Genomic DNA, 16,538 nt, shown 5'->3' with positions numbered 1-16,538 from the left:
CTGTATTCCAGAGAACAGTTTCCATTAGAAAGGCATCAGAGAATTTAAATCGAACGTGGCTCTTGCAATCAATTAATTGTATTTCCATAATAATACTAAACAAAAAGTTTGATTCGACGCGGCCAGGGTCACTTCTTCCTTCTCTTTCAGTCACTCAGCATTCTGTCTGTCGTCCTTGCTGAATTCGACAAATGCCGAAGCAAAACATTTACAAGATTATGAAAGATTGCATTTTATCCAAAACAAATGCAGAGTCCGGAAGAAACTTTAGTAAATTAGTAAAATGTAATCAAGTTTGCAACCGAACCGATTCTGAACTCAAACAAGCAGATCACAGCCCGGCTTCCATTTATCACACCATGGATGTTGCCCGACTCGATGCTAAGAGAAAGGGGGAGGGGTGGGAAAGGAAGGGAGGGAGGAGAGAGAGGGGGGGGGGGGTGGTGGGGAAGCATTTTCAAGCCGTTGTGATTGGTTGGGACTCTGCGCTTTGGTGACAAACGCTCCATTGTGTTGCGGTTTGGTTGCCCGGGAGCCGGTTGCGTTCCGATTGGCCGCTGCTGAGGGTGCGCCCTTCGCTCTAAAGAGGGGTTGGACCTCGGACACGCTCCAGTGGAAGGGAGACTCGAGTTGAGTCTGGAGATCTTCATTGGCTCTGCTGCGAGAGTTATCGCCTCTTGAAATAACTCCGAGCCGTTCGTTAAAAAGAAGTCCCACAGCGTCCCTGCAAATCCATCTTGGAAACTTACCTGGACTCTGCGCCTTCTAAACTCCCACTCCATATTAAAACGCTCTTTCATTTTGCAAGATTTCAGAGCGACACTGTAACATTTATCAATACCGTTAGAATATTTAAAATTTCACATGCTGTTTCGATTTACCCAACACGAGTCGATTCCCATTGGCATCCCGAAAGAAACATGAGCCAGGAAATATTTAGCAATAAAGTATATTTCACTTGCTAATTGATTGCCCTTGAAGTGAAAGTTTGATACTGGATGGTTTGAACAAGCTCGGTCGATTACATTTTAAATCCGACGAAAGCTCATCTATCGAATTGATTTCCGTGAGCAAGAGGTAGATTCTGCAAGAAACGTTGCCCGCTATCCATGAAATGTTTGAGTAGGTTCAGAATGCAGTGTCAATTAATTTTTACCACTTAAAATATTGCGATTAAATATGAAATATCACCTAATTTAATGTTTTGCAGCAATTTTGGATGACTTCTACCTACAAATGTATCAAAAAGTTCAGCACCCAACCCCGCAAATACTTCGCTGCACGTGGCTTATTTAACTACCATCTGATAAAATTCATATCGTAGGAAGGGTATTAACAATCAAAAAACGTGCCACAAAATTCATCAACAGTTGCATGTCACATGGTGATCGCTGACAGACAAAAGCAAATAACAATGTGATGATGGTCAACTCCTGTTGAACAAAGGGCCAAACTTTGCAGATCTCCGAAAAATGCATCTGAGGTCCGGTGGCTCATCTGTCTGGAGGGAAAAATCCTGTTATCAAAACTTTTCCTAAAGCGCCACACGAACGAACGAAAGCGTTAACAGACGGCCACGGAGCCCAGAAATAAAAATTTCTTCCAACTCTGCTCATTATAGTGTTTATCAGATCAAGTGCTTCAAACTTATATGTTCAAGAGGGCATGTGCCCAGACTGAAACGTACACAAATGTTTCCTTCATCCCAGTCACATGGCGAGCTTTGCCGATCTCTGAAGAATCCTTTCTGTCTGTTCTCTGAATGGAGCAGCTGTTGATGGATGAATGATGTAACCCTTGCCAGGAATTACTCGTGCCTCTCGCTTCTCTATGGTTTCAGCCTGTCGGCATTTACTACAAAGTCCAGAACAAACGGGTTGGGACAGGATGTTGCTTTCTCGTAGAGGCTTCATTGCATAAAAGCCTGTCACGTTGTTTGCTACTTTCGGAACATTTTTCATCCGCACTAACCCTGATCTGATTGTGTTTATATTGGAAGAGCCAAATATGCAGTGCATCTAAGATAGAGGGAATGAGATCTAGGGCCACATGAACCAATAGAGATCCTACTTTCCATATGATCTCTCGGATCCTGCAGAAAACAGGATCGCTCAATGGCAACTCGCAAGTGATTGTTGGCACAAACTGGCAAACGGAGGGAGAGCGCAGACACAATGCCCGGCCGAGTCTTCCTGCGGTGGAACCTGGTGGCCTAATCGGGCTCTGGCACATCGCCGACACGCGGCGCTGCTTTCCAACTTACCAATCCTTTCATCGCCCCAGCGCTGCGGAACCCGGGGGAGGGGGGTGTGAGCGCTCGGGCCAATTCGCCCGCCCTTGCCTTTGTTAGAGCAGCGAGATACCGGGAAGGATTTATTGATGGCGACAAGGCTCGAATGAAAAGCGGGAACAGATTTAATGGCAACTTTTTTTTTTAATGCTGAGAAATGTTTGTATCCGAGCTCGATTTTGGCCGGAATGTTGAGAAGGAGCACATGGCTGGGAGAAATGGATAGCCCTTTCAAGGTGTTAGCCCATTCGCAGTGGGCCGAAGGGGTTCCTTCCGCTTCTGTGATTCCATCCCTAAACTGGGACCTGTCAAAGTCACGTCGTGACGGGGACTGTGGATTCCTAGCAGATGTAATTCTTCTTGCTCCGGCGCGTCAACGGGTCCGAAGCCCAACCCTGCAGCACGTCCCCTGCGCGGAAAGTTGACAGGATCTCCTTTCAGTTTTCTCCAGAGGTCCCAGCGTGGAATCGCGTCGCATTGGGCCTGACGCCTCCCATCCTGATTTGTCAAACTTGGACATGGTTTCTGGCCATCTGATTGGTTCGAGCCAATGACAACACCTGCTTTTTGCCTTCATTCAAGTGACAGGAACGCCAGGGGCTACGGTCCTGGTCTATTTAATCACCCTCCTCTCTGCTTCTCTCTCGATTTCTGTTCAGATCCTGCCTGGGAGCTAAAAAGGCGACGAGCCGCTCGCCTCAGTCACTTGCACCGCGCCTGGCTCCTGCCTTCAGAGAGCGCAGCAATGGACAGGATCATTTTAGAGAAGGTTCTGACAATCATTCTGCTGATTTTTGCACGGCCCGATCTCGTTCTGGGAACGGGCGAGTTCCCGGAAAACCAGCACGAACGGGGGAAACTAGCCAACCAGCAAAAAGCTCGTCTTTCGTTGCAGGATACAGGTAAGTGGTGCGAGTCCGCTCCTGCTGCCGCTGTGCAGGTTTAATCTGCGTGTGCGGTGTGATCATGGATCCATTTAAGGAGGATTGAAGTTACCCATCTTCACTAATGGAAGTCAATGGCGAGATGCTTGCATGAGATCCGCAATAACGTGGTTTAATGTGGAGCCGATTCACAGGAACGCCGTTCAACCCAGAGCCTCCACTCTTGGTTTTTAGGTGGCTGACAGGATATCTGACTGCAGGCAGCATACAAATGGCAAACGATCAAAGAGAACGTAATGCGAACAAGTGCTCTCAGGATTTCGGTCATCAAAGTGGCCCTGTTGACCCAGCAGTTCGGGAAACCGGGATAAATGATTTTCAAACCCCATTCCAATGGAGTAAACGCGGGCACGGTGCGCAGCATGTTACAATTGCAAAGGATCATTGTCCCAGGGACAGATTGCATTGTGTCGCACTGGGAGACTGCGTGTCGACCATGCACATCTCGTCAGCATATTAATCACTTTGGAGCCAAGGAGGGTGGGTTGCACTTGGGGGGAAGAAACCGAAAAAAAAAGAATTTGTCTGAAATGGAGGAGAAACAAACACGTGCCCCAAAACTTGTGGCTACAAAGGATTTAACTGGCGAACACTGTGTGACTAATAAAGAGAGGAGAAAAAGAAGAGGGGAGAGAGAGAGGGAGGGGAGAGGGAAGAGATGGAGAGAGACAGGGAGGGAGGGGAGAGGGAAGAGATGGAGAGAGACAGGGAGGGAGGGGAGTTGAGGAGAGAGGGGAGGGAGGAGGGGGACAGTGGAAGGGGAACAGAGGGAGGGTGGAGGAGAGGGTAGGAAGGGAGGGGGGCGATAGAGGGGAAGAAGAGCAGGGTAGTACAGGCGCTCATTGCCAGCTGAGCAGCCCGTGAGTCTAGAACAAGCAACACCTGTACCAAGTATGTGCTGAGTTCAATTGTTTCCAGGGCTTGAAGCTGAGAACCCTGGCAGGTAGTCCTTGATCAGTCAAAGTGCTGTTGTCCTCTACACTTTACATTTGCTAGTAAAGCAGATCTAGAACCAAATAAAACAAATTGTTCCCTCTTTAGAAATGGAACTTTAGCAGGTCTACTTTCTCAATTTGACTGGGTTAAAACAGATTTGACCTTGTATTTATAGAGCACCTTGCACTACAGCCCAACAACTCAAAGTTCCTAACATCAAATAAAAGGATCTTTGCTGTCACAAATGGTGAGAAATGCTGGGGGCCACCAGCTTTTTAAATTGGTGACCATTTTCATATCTATTTCTAGCTGAAATACAGCACTGCCTGGTGAACACTGGTGACGTTGGCTGTGGAGTTTTCCAATGTTTTGAAAACAACTCCTGCGAAATCAATGGGCCACATGACATATGTTTGGCATTCTTGCACAATGCTGGGAGATTTGATGCACAGGTAATAAATCAAAAGAAAGGCCTGATTGAAAATAACATGCAATTTCCCTCACAATATTTATAAGTACAGTAACATTTCTATTTGTCAGAGTTACTCTTGTATAGCCTTTTTTTTAAATCATAATGAAATATATTATTCATGTTCATTGCAAAACAATTATAATGTTATATTCTCTAAATCTGTCCAGGGCAAATCTTTTATTAAAGATACTCTGAAATGTATGGCTCATGGATTGAGAGCAAAATTTAGCTGTATCAGCCGCAAGTGCTCCACGATCCAAGAGATGGTGTCTCAGCTGCAGCAAGATTGCTACCTTAAGCATGACCTCTGTTCCACCGCTAAGGAGAACATTAACGTGGTCGTTGAGATGATCCACATTCAACATTTGCTTTCCAAAGGGTAAGCAGTAAATGAGATTGTTTATGGCTTGTTTAGGCTGCAACTAACAATCCAATGGAGTAAGGCTGGCATCACATTATACAACAACCTATTAACAATTCTGGGCAAAGGGTGCTGTATATTTTACTCAAGGCATGCCTAGATAAGGCACAGAGCATTTAAGGTGCTTCAAAAGATCATGGGAAACAAGCACTTGATCAGACACAGAACAGTTGCAATTTTTACCCTGATAACTGGATGTATGTCTTAAATATTGGTCAAAGAAAAGGGAGCTTGTTTAGTAGTTATATTTTCTAATGAAATAAAATCACCTCCACTAAATAGCCACTGTTAAAACAAGGCATTAATAGTAAGGGAGGATACTTCCAGAATTGATACAGATCAATTAATATAAATTATATCAATGTTGATCTAAAACAGAGTTTTTGACATGAAAACTGGTTCTCTCTTTCCTTAATTAAAAACTGAAATGAAAAGTAAATGTAACATTGTGAACTCTAACCAACCTTCTCTTCATTTTTACTTCATGATAAGCAGTCAAATTTTAAATTTAGACGTACAGCCCAGTAACAGGCCCTTTTGGCCCAAGAGTCCAGGCCACCAAATTTACACCCCATTAGCCTACACCTCCAGTATGTTTTGAATGATGGGACGAAACCGAAGGCCCCAGAGAAAACCCTCACAGACACAGGGAGAATGTACAAACTCTTTACAGACAGCGCGGGACTCGAACCCCGGTCTGATCGGTGATGCTGTAAAGGCACTGAGCTAACCACTACACCAACCAATCCACTCTTGGAAGACACAATCATGGCTTTCTTGAGCAGATCTGAAATTACTTTTGAAAATATTATTAATGTTTTTACAAGTCTTTGCAGATCAAAATATTTGTTTGAAGTTGAACAAAAGGAAATAGAATCAGGAGTAAGCAAGCCACTTGGTCTCTCAAGTCTCCCCCACTATTCAATATGATAGTGGCTGATCTTGCCCATGCTGCATCTCCTTTGCAGTGGCAGTTCGTCATAGTCTTCAATCTGTCAGTGATTTGTCTACATCTTGTTTAAATACTCCAATAGATATATCCTCCACAATCCACTGAGGTGGAGAGTTCCAGATGTTCACCAACATCTGTTTTGAACTTTATTCCAATAATTCAAACTACAAACCTTTGGCACAATTATTAGCAAAAACAAATAAATGAAATGTGATTATTTCACAACTGCCATTATGAAGAGATATATATTGAAGATCATGTAAGTAGATAAGAATTAGGCAGGAATAATCCATGCAATCATTTATGCCCACTCCACCACTCATTCGAATTAAGGCTGAGCTTTTACCTCGATGATACTTTCCTGCACTAAACCCCCATATCCAAAAATATATTGATTTCTGTGATGATATACTCAATGACTGACCATTACCAGCCCATTAAAGCTGTGAATTCCAAAGGATAATCATCCTCTGAGCCACAAAATGTCTTCTCATTTCTGTCCTGAGTGGTTTTGTCCAAAGTTGAAAAAAAAATCCTTAATTTAACCTAAAGATTAAAAATTGACAAATACAGGAAGATCCAGATATAATATCCTGGATAAGGTTAAATCAAAGATTAGGAAATTGAGCAATAAATATGGACTGTGAAATAAATATGAAATGCCTTGTTTTGTGGCAGCATTGCAGTGCAAATATTTCGAGAAACCACATTTCAAAATAAGTAAAAATATTGCCAGAGAAAGACAATGAACCTCGCTTTTCTTTTTCTGGCACTATTTTGTAAGGTGGTTTCTCGAAATGTTTGCACTGTGACGCTGCCACAAAATAACAAATTGCATGACAATAAATTCTGATTCTGACTGGAAAATTAGAAATGAAAACATTTTGATATTTAGTAGCTGTTGCACCAGCATTAGGTATTTGAGACTTGCAAATTATATCTTTTGGCGAGTTCCTGATGAGAAAAAAAAACATGTGACACTGAAAAGAACTCACCATCCTGCAATTAAACAAGAAAGCCTAACGTTTCGGGCCTGAACCCGTTGTCAAGGTATGAGCCAGAAAGCAGGCAGGTGCCTGAATAAAATAGTGGGGGGAATGGCAGGGAGAGCACAAGCTCACAGGCAAGAGGCCATGGATGGATATGGGTGGGAGGACAGTAGAGATAAACACAGGGAAGGAATGGGGGAGGGGGTGGCTCTCTGAATGAAGAGAGAAAGGGGTTGGCAGTGAAGGAAAGGAGACAAAGGGATAGAGAGAGAGAGAGAGGGGGGGGGGGGACAGAGAAGGGTCCTAATGGAAACCAGAGGTCAATGTTAATGCTAACTATTTGGAGAGTACCCAGACGGAATATTAGGTATGTACCTCCAATATGTCAGTAGCCTCAGTTTGGCAGCGCAGGATGCCATGGATAGACATGTCTGTGTGATAGTGGGGGGTGGAATTGAAATGGTTGGCCACCGCTATTGCATCAACAGAGAAAAGGGTACTGAATGCAGTAGATGATCTCTGCAGATTCACGTGAAGTGTTACTTCAATTGGAAGGGCTGTTTGGGGCCCCAAATGGTGGTGAGGGAGGAAATGTGGGTGCAAGTATAGCATTTCTTGTGGTCACAGGGATAGGTATCAAGGGAGTGATTAGTGGGAAGGGATGAATGGAGAAGGGAATCACGAAGGGAGCGGTCCCTATGGAAGGTGGAGAAGGGAAGATCTGTCTGATGGTGGAAATTGCAGAGGATACGTTGGATGCAGAGGCTGGTGGGTTAGTAGGTGAGGACAAGGAGAATCCTGTTCTTGTTCTGTCTAGGAGCAGAATGGGCTAGAGCAGATGTACGGGAAAGAGTGGAGATGTAGCTAAGGGCTGAGTTGATGTCAGTAGAGGATTGCCACATTTTTTTTGAGGGAGGAGAACATCTCCGATGATCTGGAATGAAAGACATCATCCTGGGAGCAGATATGACGGAGAGATCAAGGAAATGGGTGAGTGTTGCCAGAGATGGACCAAGTGAATCTGAGGACGGGGTGAAAGTTAGCAGCATTGAATAAAGTTGGCAACATCATCATGGGTCCATGAGGCAGCATCCATGTAGCAGAGGAAGAGTCAAGAAGCCTTGCCTGTGTAGGTTTGCAGCATAGATTGCATCACATAGCCAACAAAAAGCACCTTTGACCATTCCTGGAGGCAGCAGTAGAAATGAAGTAATTGCAGGGTTTTTGAATTGAGGTCAGATGAGAAAGTAAGATCAAAGAAGTTGACATGATAAAAAGATAAAATCAACAACATTTAAGGCTAAAAACTTTGCTTATATCTCTGGGAAATAAGTCTTTGACACTGATATAATTATGAATCAACAGAAATATTTGGTCTAAGGAAATAAAGCTGTAAAAATGCTGGAAACGCATCTCGGACTTTTGAAGAGAATCTCTCTGATGAAAATTCATCAGCCAGAAACATTAACTCTGTTTCTTCCTATACAAATGCTGGCTGATCTTCAGAGTAATTTTAGCATTTTATGTTCGTAGTTTTAATCTGTAACATCTGAGGGGCTTCTTTTTCTTATTTTGGCATCTTTTAAGAATATGATTCGTATTGTTTCAAGGAAGTCGAGAAATGGTAAGGGATGTTATGATGCAGTTACTCAAATTTTAAATAACCCAGAGATTATGTGTCCTGAAGGTGTGTGAGCAACTGGAGGCACTTAAACTGGAGTTTAATCAATGACAAAAGACAAAATAGGACTTGGATGATGATCGGAGGAGTGATTTAGAAAATGAATAAGAATTCTAACACTACATTAAAATAACCTCAGCAGAACTAGTCACCAATGCTAACAGATAAAGAATGGTCCCTGAGGAGGATGCAGATGTTGGATTGTTATCAAGTTATAGTTTCTGATGTGCTATTAATGGGTAAACACTTATTATGCTTGTAAGATATTATTCAGCTAATTCATTCAACAAAATTGTAAACACAATTACCATTCTTTGGATGTTGTGTCCAAACTTCACACCTGCATTGTGAATAATTTATTTAAATATGTTACAAAGTCATTTATTGACTAAGATTAGGTAACTAAATTCTACTTGTTCAGACACAGGGGATGCAAAATGGGAGATTTACCAATTCTAATGTAAGAATGAATGTTCATCATAGGTTTTGTGCTATCAATAAAGTTTTAATCCCTCTTGTTAAAAGAAAAAGTATAAATAATAAAGATATGATGTCATCTTAACTGCTCTATATCCCAGTAATAATGTACATGTTTGAAAACAGTATATTTACATTATTTGTCATTGTTTTTTATAAATAGGTCATATCTGGAGTTTATAAAGGCTCTGTTCCATTGTCATGAAGATATTATGGAAGCTGTAAAGAAAAGTGTGAGATCCCGATTTAGTCAGAATCTGGTATTTCTCAGGCAAATTTTTCAAGTGGATTCTTGCTCTTCCATCAAACAGACTGATCAAGTCACCCCAACAACCGCAGTTCCTGACAAAAAGAAGGGAGACAATCGCAAGGGCAACAAGGGGAGTGCAGATGTAAACTACCTAGAGTATGACAGGGAGAATGCTAGGAACCCTAAAGGTGAAAAGGAAAAAATTGGAAAAATTCACCCGAATGCCCATGTACGTGCCCGAGGTGCTAGCCAGGTCTCAAGGCGAACAACCGAGGAACATGCTCATGTTGGTGATTCCATTGAGTTATCAGACATAAGAAGGTGAAGCCCCTTAGTGATTAGGAGGCTCCATGCACCCATTTCCTTCTTACGGACATTCCAACGTTCATATCCTAAATACGATATGTGTTACATGCAAAATATTCTGGGAATTGTAGTCCAATTTAGCAGTCAGTTTCTCTATTTCATTTCCACTCACAATAAAAGAACACGACAGTTCCTAGAATGCAGTGCAGCATATATCCCTGTACTTGAAACTAAACATTATATCAATTTGTCTTGCTCAACAAGTCACCTCAGCATGCATGGAAGTTTCCTTTATAACTTTAAACAAAATCAGAACACTTTACTTCAGGACAACATCTATTATTAGAAATTTCTTGGGTAATTTTGTAAAAGGTAAAGCTTTTGCAAAGATCTACATGTTCATCTACTGATCACATTTATTCTGTTTTGTAAATATTTAACATTGCTATTTATTGTAGTTTCTGTATCATCAATTTACCAGTTGGAAAAGGTAAATTAAACTATTTCCTGTGTTGTACATATTCATACCACTAGTACATTTTCCTATACTACCTATTTTAATTTTATATAATTCTATTATTTTATTGGTAATCATTAATTCATTATTTATTAAACACCGTATACAAGCCTAACAAAAACAATTGATAGTTTTCACTAGAATATCATTAAATTTTGTTGTAATAGACACTTATTTAGTGTTGGTATCTTTTCTGTCTTCGAAGTATAATTCTGGCAAATTTATAACAATTATTAGTAAAATAGGAAATATAAAATATATATTCTATAGCATTAAGTGAACTATTACTGTCACAAGAGTTTTATTGTTTCTTAAATGCACACATCAATTTACTCTGCATTGCAAAGTCATCTTCAAAAATAATCTCTCCCTGACCAGGAATTTGTAATTTATGCTTTTTGTTTAATCTGTTTCATTGGTATGGGCTCATTAACATGATTCAACCATCTGTGTTGTGCTACCAGATTACCTCCTTCTTCAGATCAATGGTTCTCAACCTTTTTCTTTCCACTCACATACCATTTTAAGTAATCCCTGACTGACCACCATAGATGCTCTGTGGTTAGTTAGAGATTACTTTAGGTGGTATGTAAGTGGAAGGAAAAATGTTGAGGACCACTGGTGTAGATAGACTACCAATTTTGAGCAATAAGACCACCTGGATGATTGCAACTGATATCTCCCACATCAGTATATTCATTTCCAAGATATAAGAACCACCCAATAGGGCCATTCTAGGATTGACCATGGCAATGATTATGCAATGGTTTTGCTTAATAATAAAATTGTTTTGTATTCAAATGATCAAAGGTTTCCTAATTTTGTCAGATACACAAAATAATATAATCTATTACAATATCTAGGTACTAAGTTCCTATGAGAACTACTGCCAACAAAATATTGTTTTGTAGCGGTGGCTACTCTGCTAACTGAAGGATCGCACAACCAGACGGGTTGAGTTCAGTGAGAAAAACTGATTTATTGCAGGCTGCCTGGCTGGTCTTATACTCCCAGCCCGGACCTGGCTGAGAACCACGCTGGGAGGCCCCAACGTCACTGGGGTGTCAAGTGGGTCCCCAAGCGTGGGCTTCTGAGCCCGGTGCCGAGGTCGGAAGGAAACCACCGACGACGCCATTTTGGCTGGCTGCCCTGCCACGTGCGTGACAAGTGGGGCCGGTTCGTCTGCCTAATGGCGTATTGCCACATGGCTCCCCTCCCCCAGAATCGGCATTAATGTCCTTTTTTGCCGGGCGGCCTCGCTTCTTGGGTTGGACCACAACTACTGGTTCCATTGAGTCAAGGTGGGCTGGCTTTAACCAGTCCACCATAAATAGTTCCCTCTTACCACTGATGTCCAGTGTGAAAGTGGATCCTGAACGCTGGAAAACTTTGTACAGCCCTTCGTATGGCCTTTGTAGAGCTGCTGTGGTCGGGCCCCACCTGATAAAAAGGTACTCTGCAGAGTACAGCTCGCTGGGGACGTAAGAGGCCTGTATCCCGTGTCTCGGCGGCAGTGGGGGTGTGAAGGAGTTCAACTGGGCCCGGAGGCGGGAAAGCAGACAGCGCGGTGACTCACCGGGTAGAGCTAGCAGTGCACCATAGACCAGCTTGGCTGATGACGCCTATAGGTCTTCTTTGGGTGTCGAGCGGATGCACAGGAGCACCCAAGGCAGCATCCACCCAGTCGGGGTGGCGGTGCAATCGCTCGACTACCCCATTGACCTGTGGGTAATAGGCCGTGGTGTGATGCAGCTCGATCCCCCAGCCTGTTGGCGATCTGTGCCCAGAGCACAGAGGTGAACTGGGCACCCCGATCACTGGTGAGGTGGTTCGGGACGCCGAACAGGGCAACCCAACCGTTCAAAAGCGCTCAGGACCAGGAGTCCGTGGAGGCATCTGGCATCGGGATTGCCTCGGGTCAATGAGTGGTGCGGTCTACCACTGTGGAAAGGTAACAGTTATCTCGGGAAACGGGTAAGGGTCCGACGATGTCCACGTGTATGTGGCTGAACCATTCCTGGACATATTTGAAATCTTGTACGGGCGCTCTGGTGTGCCTGTGTACCTTGGAAAGCTGGCAATGGGTGCAGGTTCTCGCCCAGTCCGCAATCTGCTTCCAAAGCCCATGCCAGATGAAACGTTCTGCCACCATACAGACTGTGGACCTGATGGAAGGGTGGGAAAGGTCATGGATATGGTGGAAGACTTGCCTGCGCCACTGCTGGGGAACCACTAGTCGCGGGGTGCCCATGGAGACATCGCACAGGATGGTGCCATCACCGTGAGGAGTCGGGAGGTCCTGGAACCACTCCGGCTGAAGAATGCCAGCGGCTTCCATTGTCTGTTCACCTGCTTCTTCAGGACAGCGCTGACAGCTGTGGCAGAGGCATCGACGGAGAGCGCCATATGCATATTGGTGGGCGAGCATGGTAGCCTTCGTGAGGGCGTCCTTGGTGGCCTCGAATGCACTGCAGGCCTCTGGGATCCAGGTGAGCATTTTGTGCTTGGCTGCGATTAGGGCGAATAGCGGCTGCATGATGCGCGTAGCTCCTGGGATGAATCGGTTATAGAAATTGACCATACCCGTGAACTCCTGTAGCCCCTTGAGGTTGTCCTGAAGCGTGAGAACTCCCTGATTACAGCGACCTTCGTAGCGGCAGGTGTGGCTCCTTCGGCTGTGATGGTATGGCTCAGGAACTGCATGGACTCTTTCCCGAACTGGCAATTGGCCGGATTAATTGTTAGGCCAAAGTCGGCCAGTCGGGAGAAGAGAGTGCGCAGGTGAGACGTGTTGTGCCTGGTCTCTGCTGGCGACAAGGATGTCATCGAGGTAAATGAATACAAAATTCAAATCCCTTCCCATTGTGTCCAAAAGGCGCTGGAAGGTCTGTGCGGCGTTCTTGAGACCGAACGGCATGCGTAGGAACTCGAACAAACCGAAGGGAGTGAGGATGGCTGTTTTGGGTATGTCCTCGGGATACACTGGGATTTGGTGATACCCGCACACCAGGTCGACCTTGGAGAATACCCTCGTGCCCTGAAGATTGGCCATAAAGTCCTGGATGTGAGAGATCGGGTAACGGTCAGGTACTGTCGTGTCACTAAGCCATCGATAATCTCCGCAGGGGCACCAGTCACCGGAAGCTTTCGGGATCAGGTGGAGTGGTGAGGCCCAAGGACTGTTGGAGCGTCGAATGATCCCCAGCTCCTGCAGATGCGAGAACTCTTCCTTCGCTATCTGGAGCTTATCCGATGGGAGCCAGCGTGCCTTGGCGTGGACCAGCAGGCCTTGGGTGGGGATGTAATAAAACACCCCGTGGCATGGTGAGGCAGTGGAGAACTGTGGCTTGAGGAAGGACGTGAACTCGTCCAGGATACGCTGAAATTCGTCCTTGGGCGTGCTGACCGTGGCCATCTGTGGCTGTTCTGTGTGGGAGGCGTACGGATTGGAAGGTATGGGCATCCACCAGTCGCCTACCTCGAATGTCGACCAGGAGTTCATGGGCGAGGAGGAAGTTGACGCTCAGGATGGCGGTTGGAAGGGATGAAACGGTGAACCTCCATGAGAACTTCTGCTGGCCGATCTGGAAGTGGACGGTTTTGTCTCCATATGTTTGGATCTCCGTCGAATTGGCTGCATGGAGGGGAGACTCTCAAGGCCAGTTCTGGGACTCGATGGCTGTGGCCGGGATGACGCTGATCTGGGCCCCGATGTCGATGAGGAAGCGTCGGCCACTGACAGAATCCCGCAGGTAGAGAAGGCTGTGTTCTTGGCCAGCCACCATAGCCATTAACAGCACCCACCCTGCTTGTTTCCCTGGAATGAGCAGGGCTGATGACACTTCTGAGCCTTGGCTCCCCAGCGCTGGTGGAAGAAGCAGAGGCCTGAAGTGGATGACTTGCTTCTGGCTATGCTCTTTGAGGCCCCTGCAGGGGCCGGGTTTTCCAATGCAGCAATAGAAGAAGGCTTGGCATGGTCATGTCCATGACTGCTGAGCCCTCCGGGAATCGTTCAAGCCATAGCTCCTGAGCCTTTTGAGCGACCTTCCTAGGGTCGATGAAGCTCTCCTGGGACAGTAACAGCCGGATGTCTTCAGGCAAATGGTCGAGGAAGATGCACTCGAAGAGTGAGCAGTTGGTGTGATCACCCATGAGTGCGAGCATCTTGTCCATTAACTCGATTGGAGTTATGTCCCCCAAGGAGTCAAGGCACAGCATCCGAGCGGCACGCTGGTGCCTGGAGAGGCCGAGGGAGCAGGTGAGTACCTGCTTGATGATCCCGTACTTATCCTCTGCGGGTGGGTGCTGAATGATGTGCAGCACTCATCTGGCGGTGGCCTGGTTGAGGGCGGCAACCACATGGTAAAACTTGGTTGAATCCGATGAAATCTGGTGGAGGTGAAACTGAGCCTCTGCATGGCTGAACCTGGTCTCCAGCTCCTGAACCCAGAAGTCAGGAAGCTTGATAGCTATAGCATTGATCGAAGGTGCGTTCATGTTGGGTTCAAAGATGTTTGAACCTGTCGGGGTCACCAATTGTAGCGGCGGCTACACTGCTAACTGAAGGATCACACAACCAGAGGGGTTGAATTCAGTGAGCAAAACTGATTTATTGCAGGCTGCCTCGCTGGTCTTATACTCCCAGCCTGAACCTGGCTGAGAACTGCGCTCAGGGACCCCGACGTCACCGGGGTGTCTCGTGGGTCCCCAAGCGTGGGCTTCTGAGCCCGGTGCCGAGGTCGGGAGGAAACCCCCAATGGTGCCATTTTGGCCGGCTGACCTGCCATGTGCGTGACAACCGAGGCTGGTTCGCCTGCCTAATGGCTACCGCCACAGTTTAATAATAAAGATGAAATCTATGCTATCAGTTGATAATTATTGATGTCATCAGACTTCAGCAAGAATGTAAACAATTCTGCTTCTGGCATTTATGTATAGATCCAGCAGGCCTTTCCAAAAAGTTCTGGATGGTTTCAGTTGCATTGTTCTTGTTTGATTACTTGACGTTTTCTCCAATTTACCTGACATAACGTTCAAAGGTAGATCACTACAGAATGTTCAAACCTCAACACACAAATATATTATTAGTTTAGAATCCATTAACAGTGACTCATTTTCTATATAAAATATTAAAAAAACTTTTATACTTTTCATACATTACAATAAGTAAACCCCAAGGTCACCAAAACAGGAACAACTTGATCCACTCTCATTTGATTAGAGTGTGCTACCTCACAATGCTGTTTCATTACTATATAAGACACACCTGAAGATAAATCATGTAATATAATCGTTACTGTAAAATGAATAATCTATTGTCCTCTATGAGCTTTTTCATTTGAAGCTGTGAGAATTGTCTGTTTTCGTCTTTGACATATATTTTGGTTAATTTGGATTGTTTCCTGCATGCTTCTTTACACTTTTCATGCTTAGTTTACTGCTGTTTCATTAAAAATGTCTTTGTGAACAATAAATTGTAAATTGAAAACAATTGCAGTTGAAAGTACTTCTACACTCAGCAGGTAATAAATATACACACTACATATACTGAAAAAGACTGCAATTGTTTCTTCTGGTTCATAATAAATGTAACTGTGCAATTACCATAAATGTGCGTGAATAATGCGAAAAACTTTGTACCAAAATTTGAGCTCAAAGTAGGTGGTCGCATTATACACGAGGTTATTATTTTAACAATTTTTTGTCTGCCAGGTTTAATGATCAGTAAGATTATCAGCAGCCATCTACGTTGACGACAGCGCGACTAGATTGGGTGGGGGGGAGAGAGACGGCAGCGCGAATTGGGCAGGTGAGGGGGGAGAGAGACAGCAGTGCGACTTGGGTGGGCAGGGGAGAGAGAAAGACAGCAGCGTGATTCGGGCAGACAAGGGGGGAGAGAGATGGGAGCGTAACTCGGGCAGGCGAGGGGGAAGAGAGACAGTAGCACAAATCGGGCGAGCGAGAGGAAAGAAAGATGGCAGCACGAATCGGGCAGGCAAGGGAGGGAGAGAGAAGGCATTGCAACTTGGGCAGGCGGGGGAGAGAGACGGCAGCGTGACTCAGGTGGGCAAGGGGGAAGAGAGATGGCAGCGCGAATCAGGCAGGCGTGAGGGGAGAGATTTTGGGCCAATAAAAAGGGGGATCATATACACGGGAAAATTTTTCTCCCTTTTCCCCCTCAAAAAATGGGGGTCACATTATACTCGAAACGCATTATACACGCGTATTTACGGTACTTTCATTGAATGTTACCACTAGATAAAATATTCTTCGTGCAATATGCAGAACGTATTAAGATGAAAA

The 16,538-nt window shown here is 44.9% G+C and overlaps 1 protein-coding gene across 2 annotated transcripts; it reads left to right on the top strand.

The window, feature by feature from the left end:
• Positions 1 to 542: 542 nt before the first annotated feature.
• Positions 543 to 15,726, top strand: stc2a (stanniocalcin 2a). 2 transcript variants are annotated; one of them, XM_069898855.1, is made up of 5 exons: positions 543 to 1,077; positions 1,211 to 3,192; positions 4,480 to 4,622; positions 4,810 to 5,021; positions 9,326 to 15,726. In XM_069898855.1, the coding sequence occupies exons 2-5, from the start codon at positions 2,841 to 2,843 to the stop codon at positions 9,735 to 9,737; spliced, it is 1,119 nt and encodes a 372-aa protein (XP_069754956.1). In that variant the 5' UTR covers positions 543 to 1,077; positions 1,211 to 2,840; the 3' UTR covers positions 9,738 to 15,726. The 2 variants fall into 2 exon arrangements, with proteins under 2 accessions (XP_069754956.1, XP_069754955.1); XM_069898854.1 differs by having other exon boundaries at positions 543 to 1,122.
• The last annotated feature ends 812 nt before the right edge of the window (positions 15,727 to 16,538 follow it).

The sequence above is a fragment of the Narcine bancroftii genome, chromosome 9 (genome assembly GCF_036971445.1).
Source record: "Narcine bancroftii isolate sNarBan1 chromosome 9, sNarBan1.hap1, whole genome shotgun sequence".
Lineage (NCBI taxonomy): Eukaryota > Metazoa > Chordata > Chondrichthyes > Torpediniformes > Narcinidae > Narcine > Narcine bancroftii.
This window is presented reverse-complemented; position numbering and strand designations above follow the sequence as displayed.

What these genes read in the sequence shown, in the direction of transcription:
- stc2a (XM_069898855.1), top strand. Translation starts at nt 2,841, where the DNA reads ATGACAACACCTGCTTTTTGCCTTCATTCAAGTGACAGGAACGCCAGG. An exon ending in TCTTTCGTTGCAGGATACAG is followed by an intron (nt 3,193 to 4,479) that starts GTAAGTGGTGCG and finishes ATCTATTTCTAG; the next exon opens with CTGAAATACAGCACTGCCTG. An exon ending in CAACATTTGCTTTCCAAAGG is followed by an intron (nt 5,022 to 9,325) that starts GTAAGCAGTAAA and finishes TTTTATAAATAG; the next exon opens with GTCATATCTGGAGTTTATAA.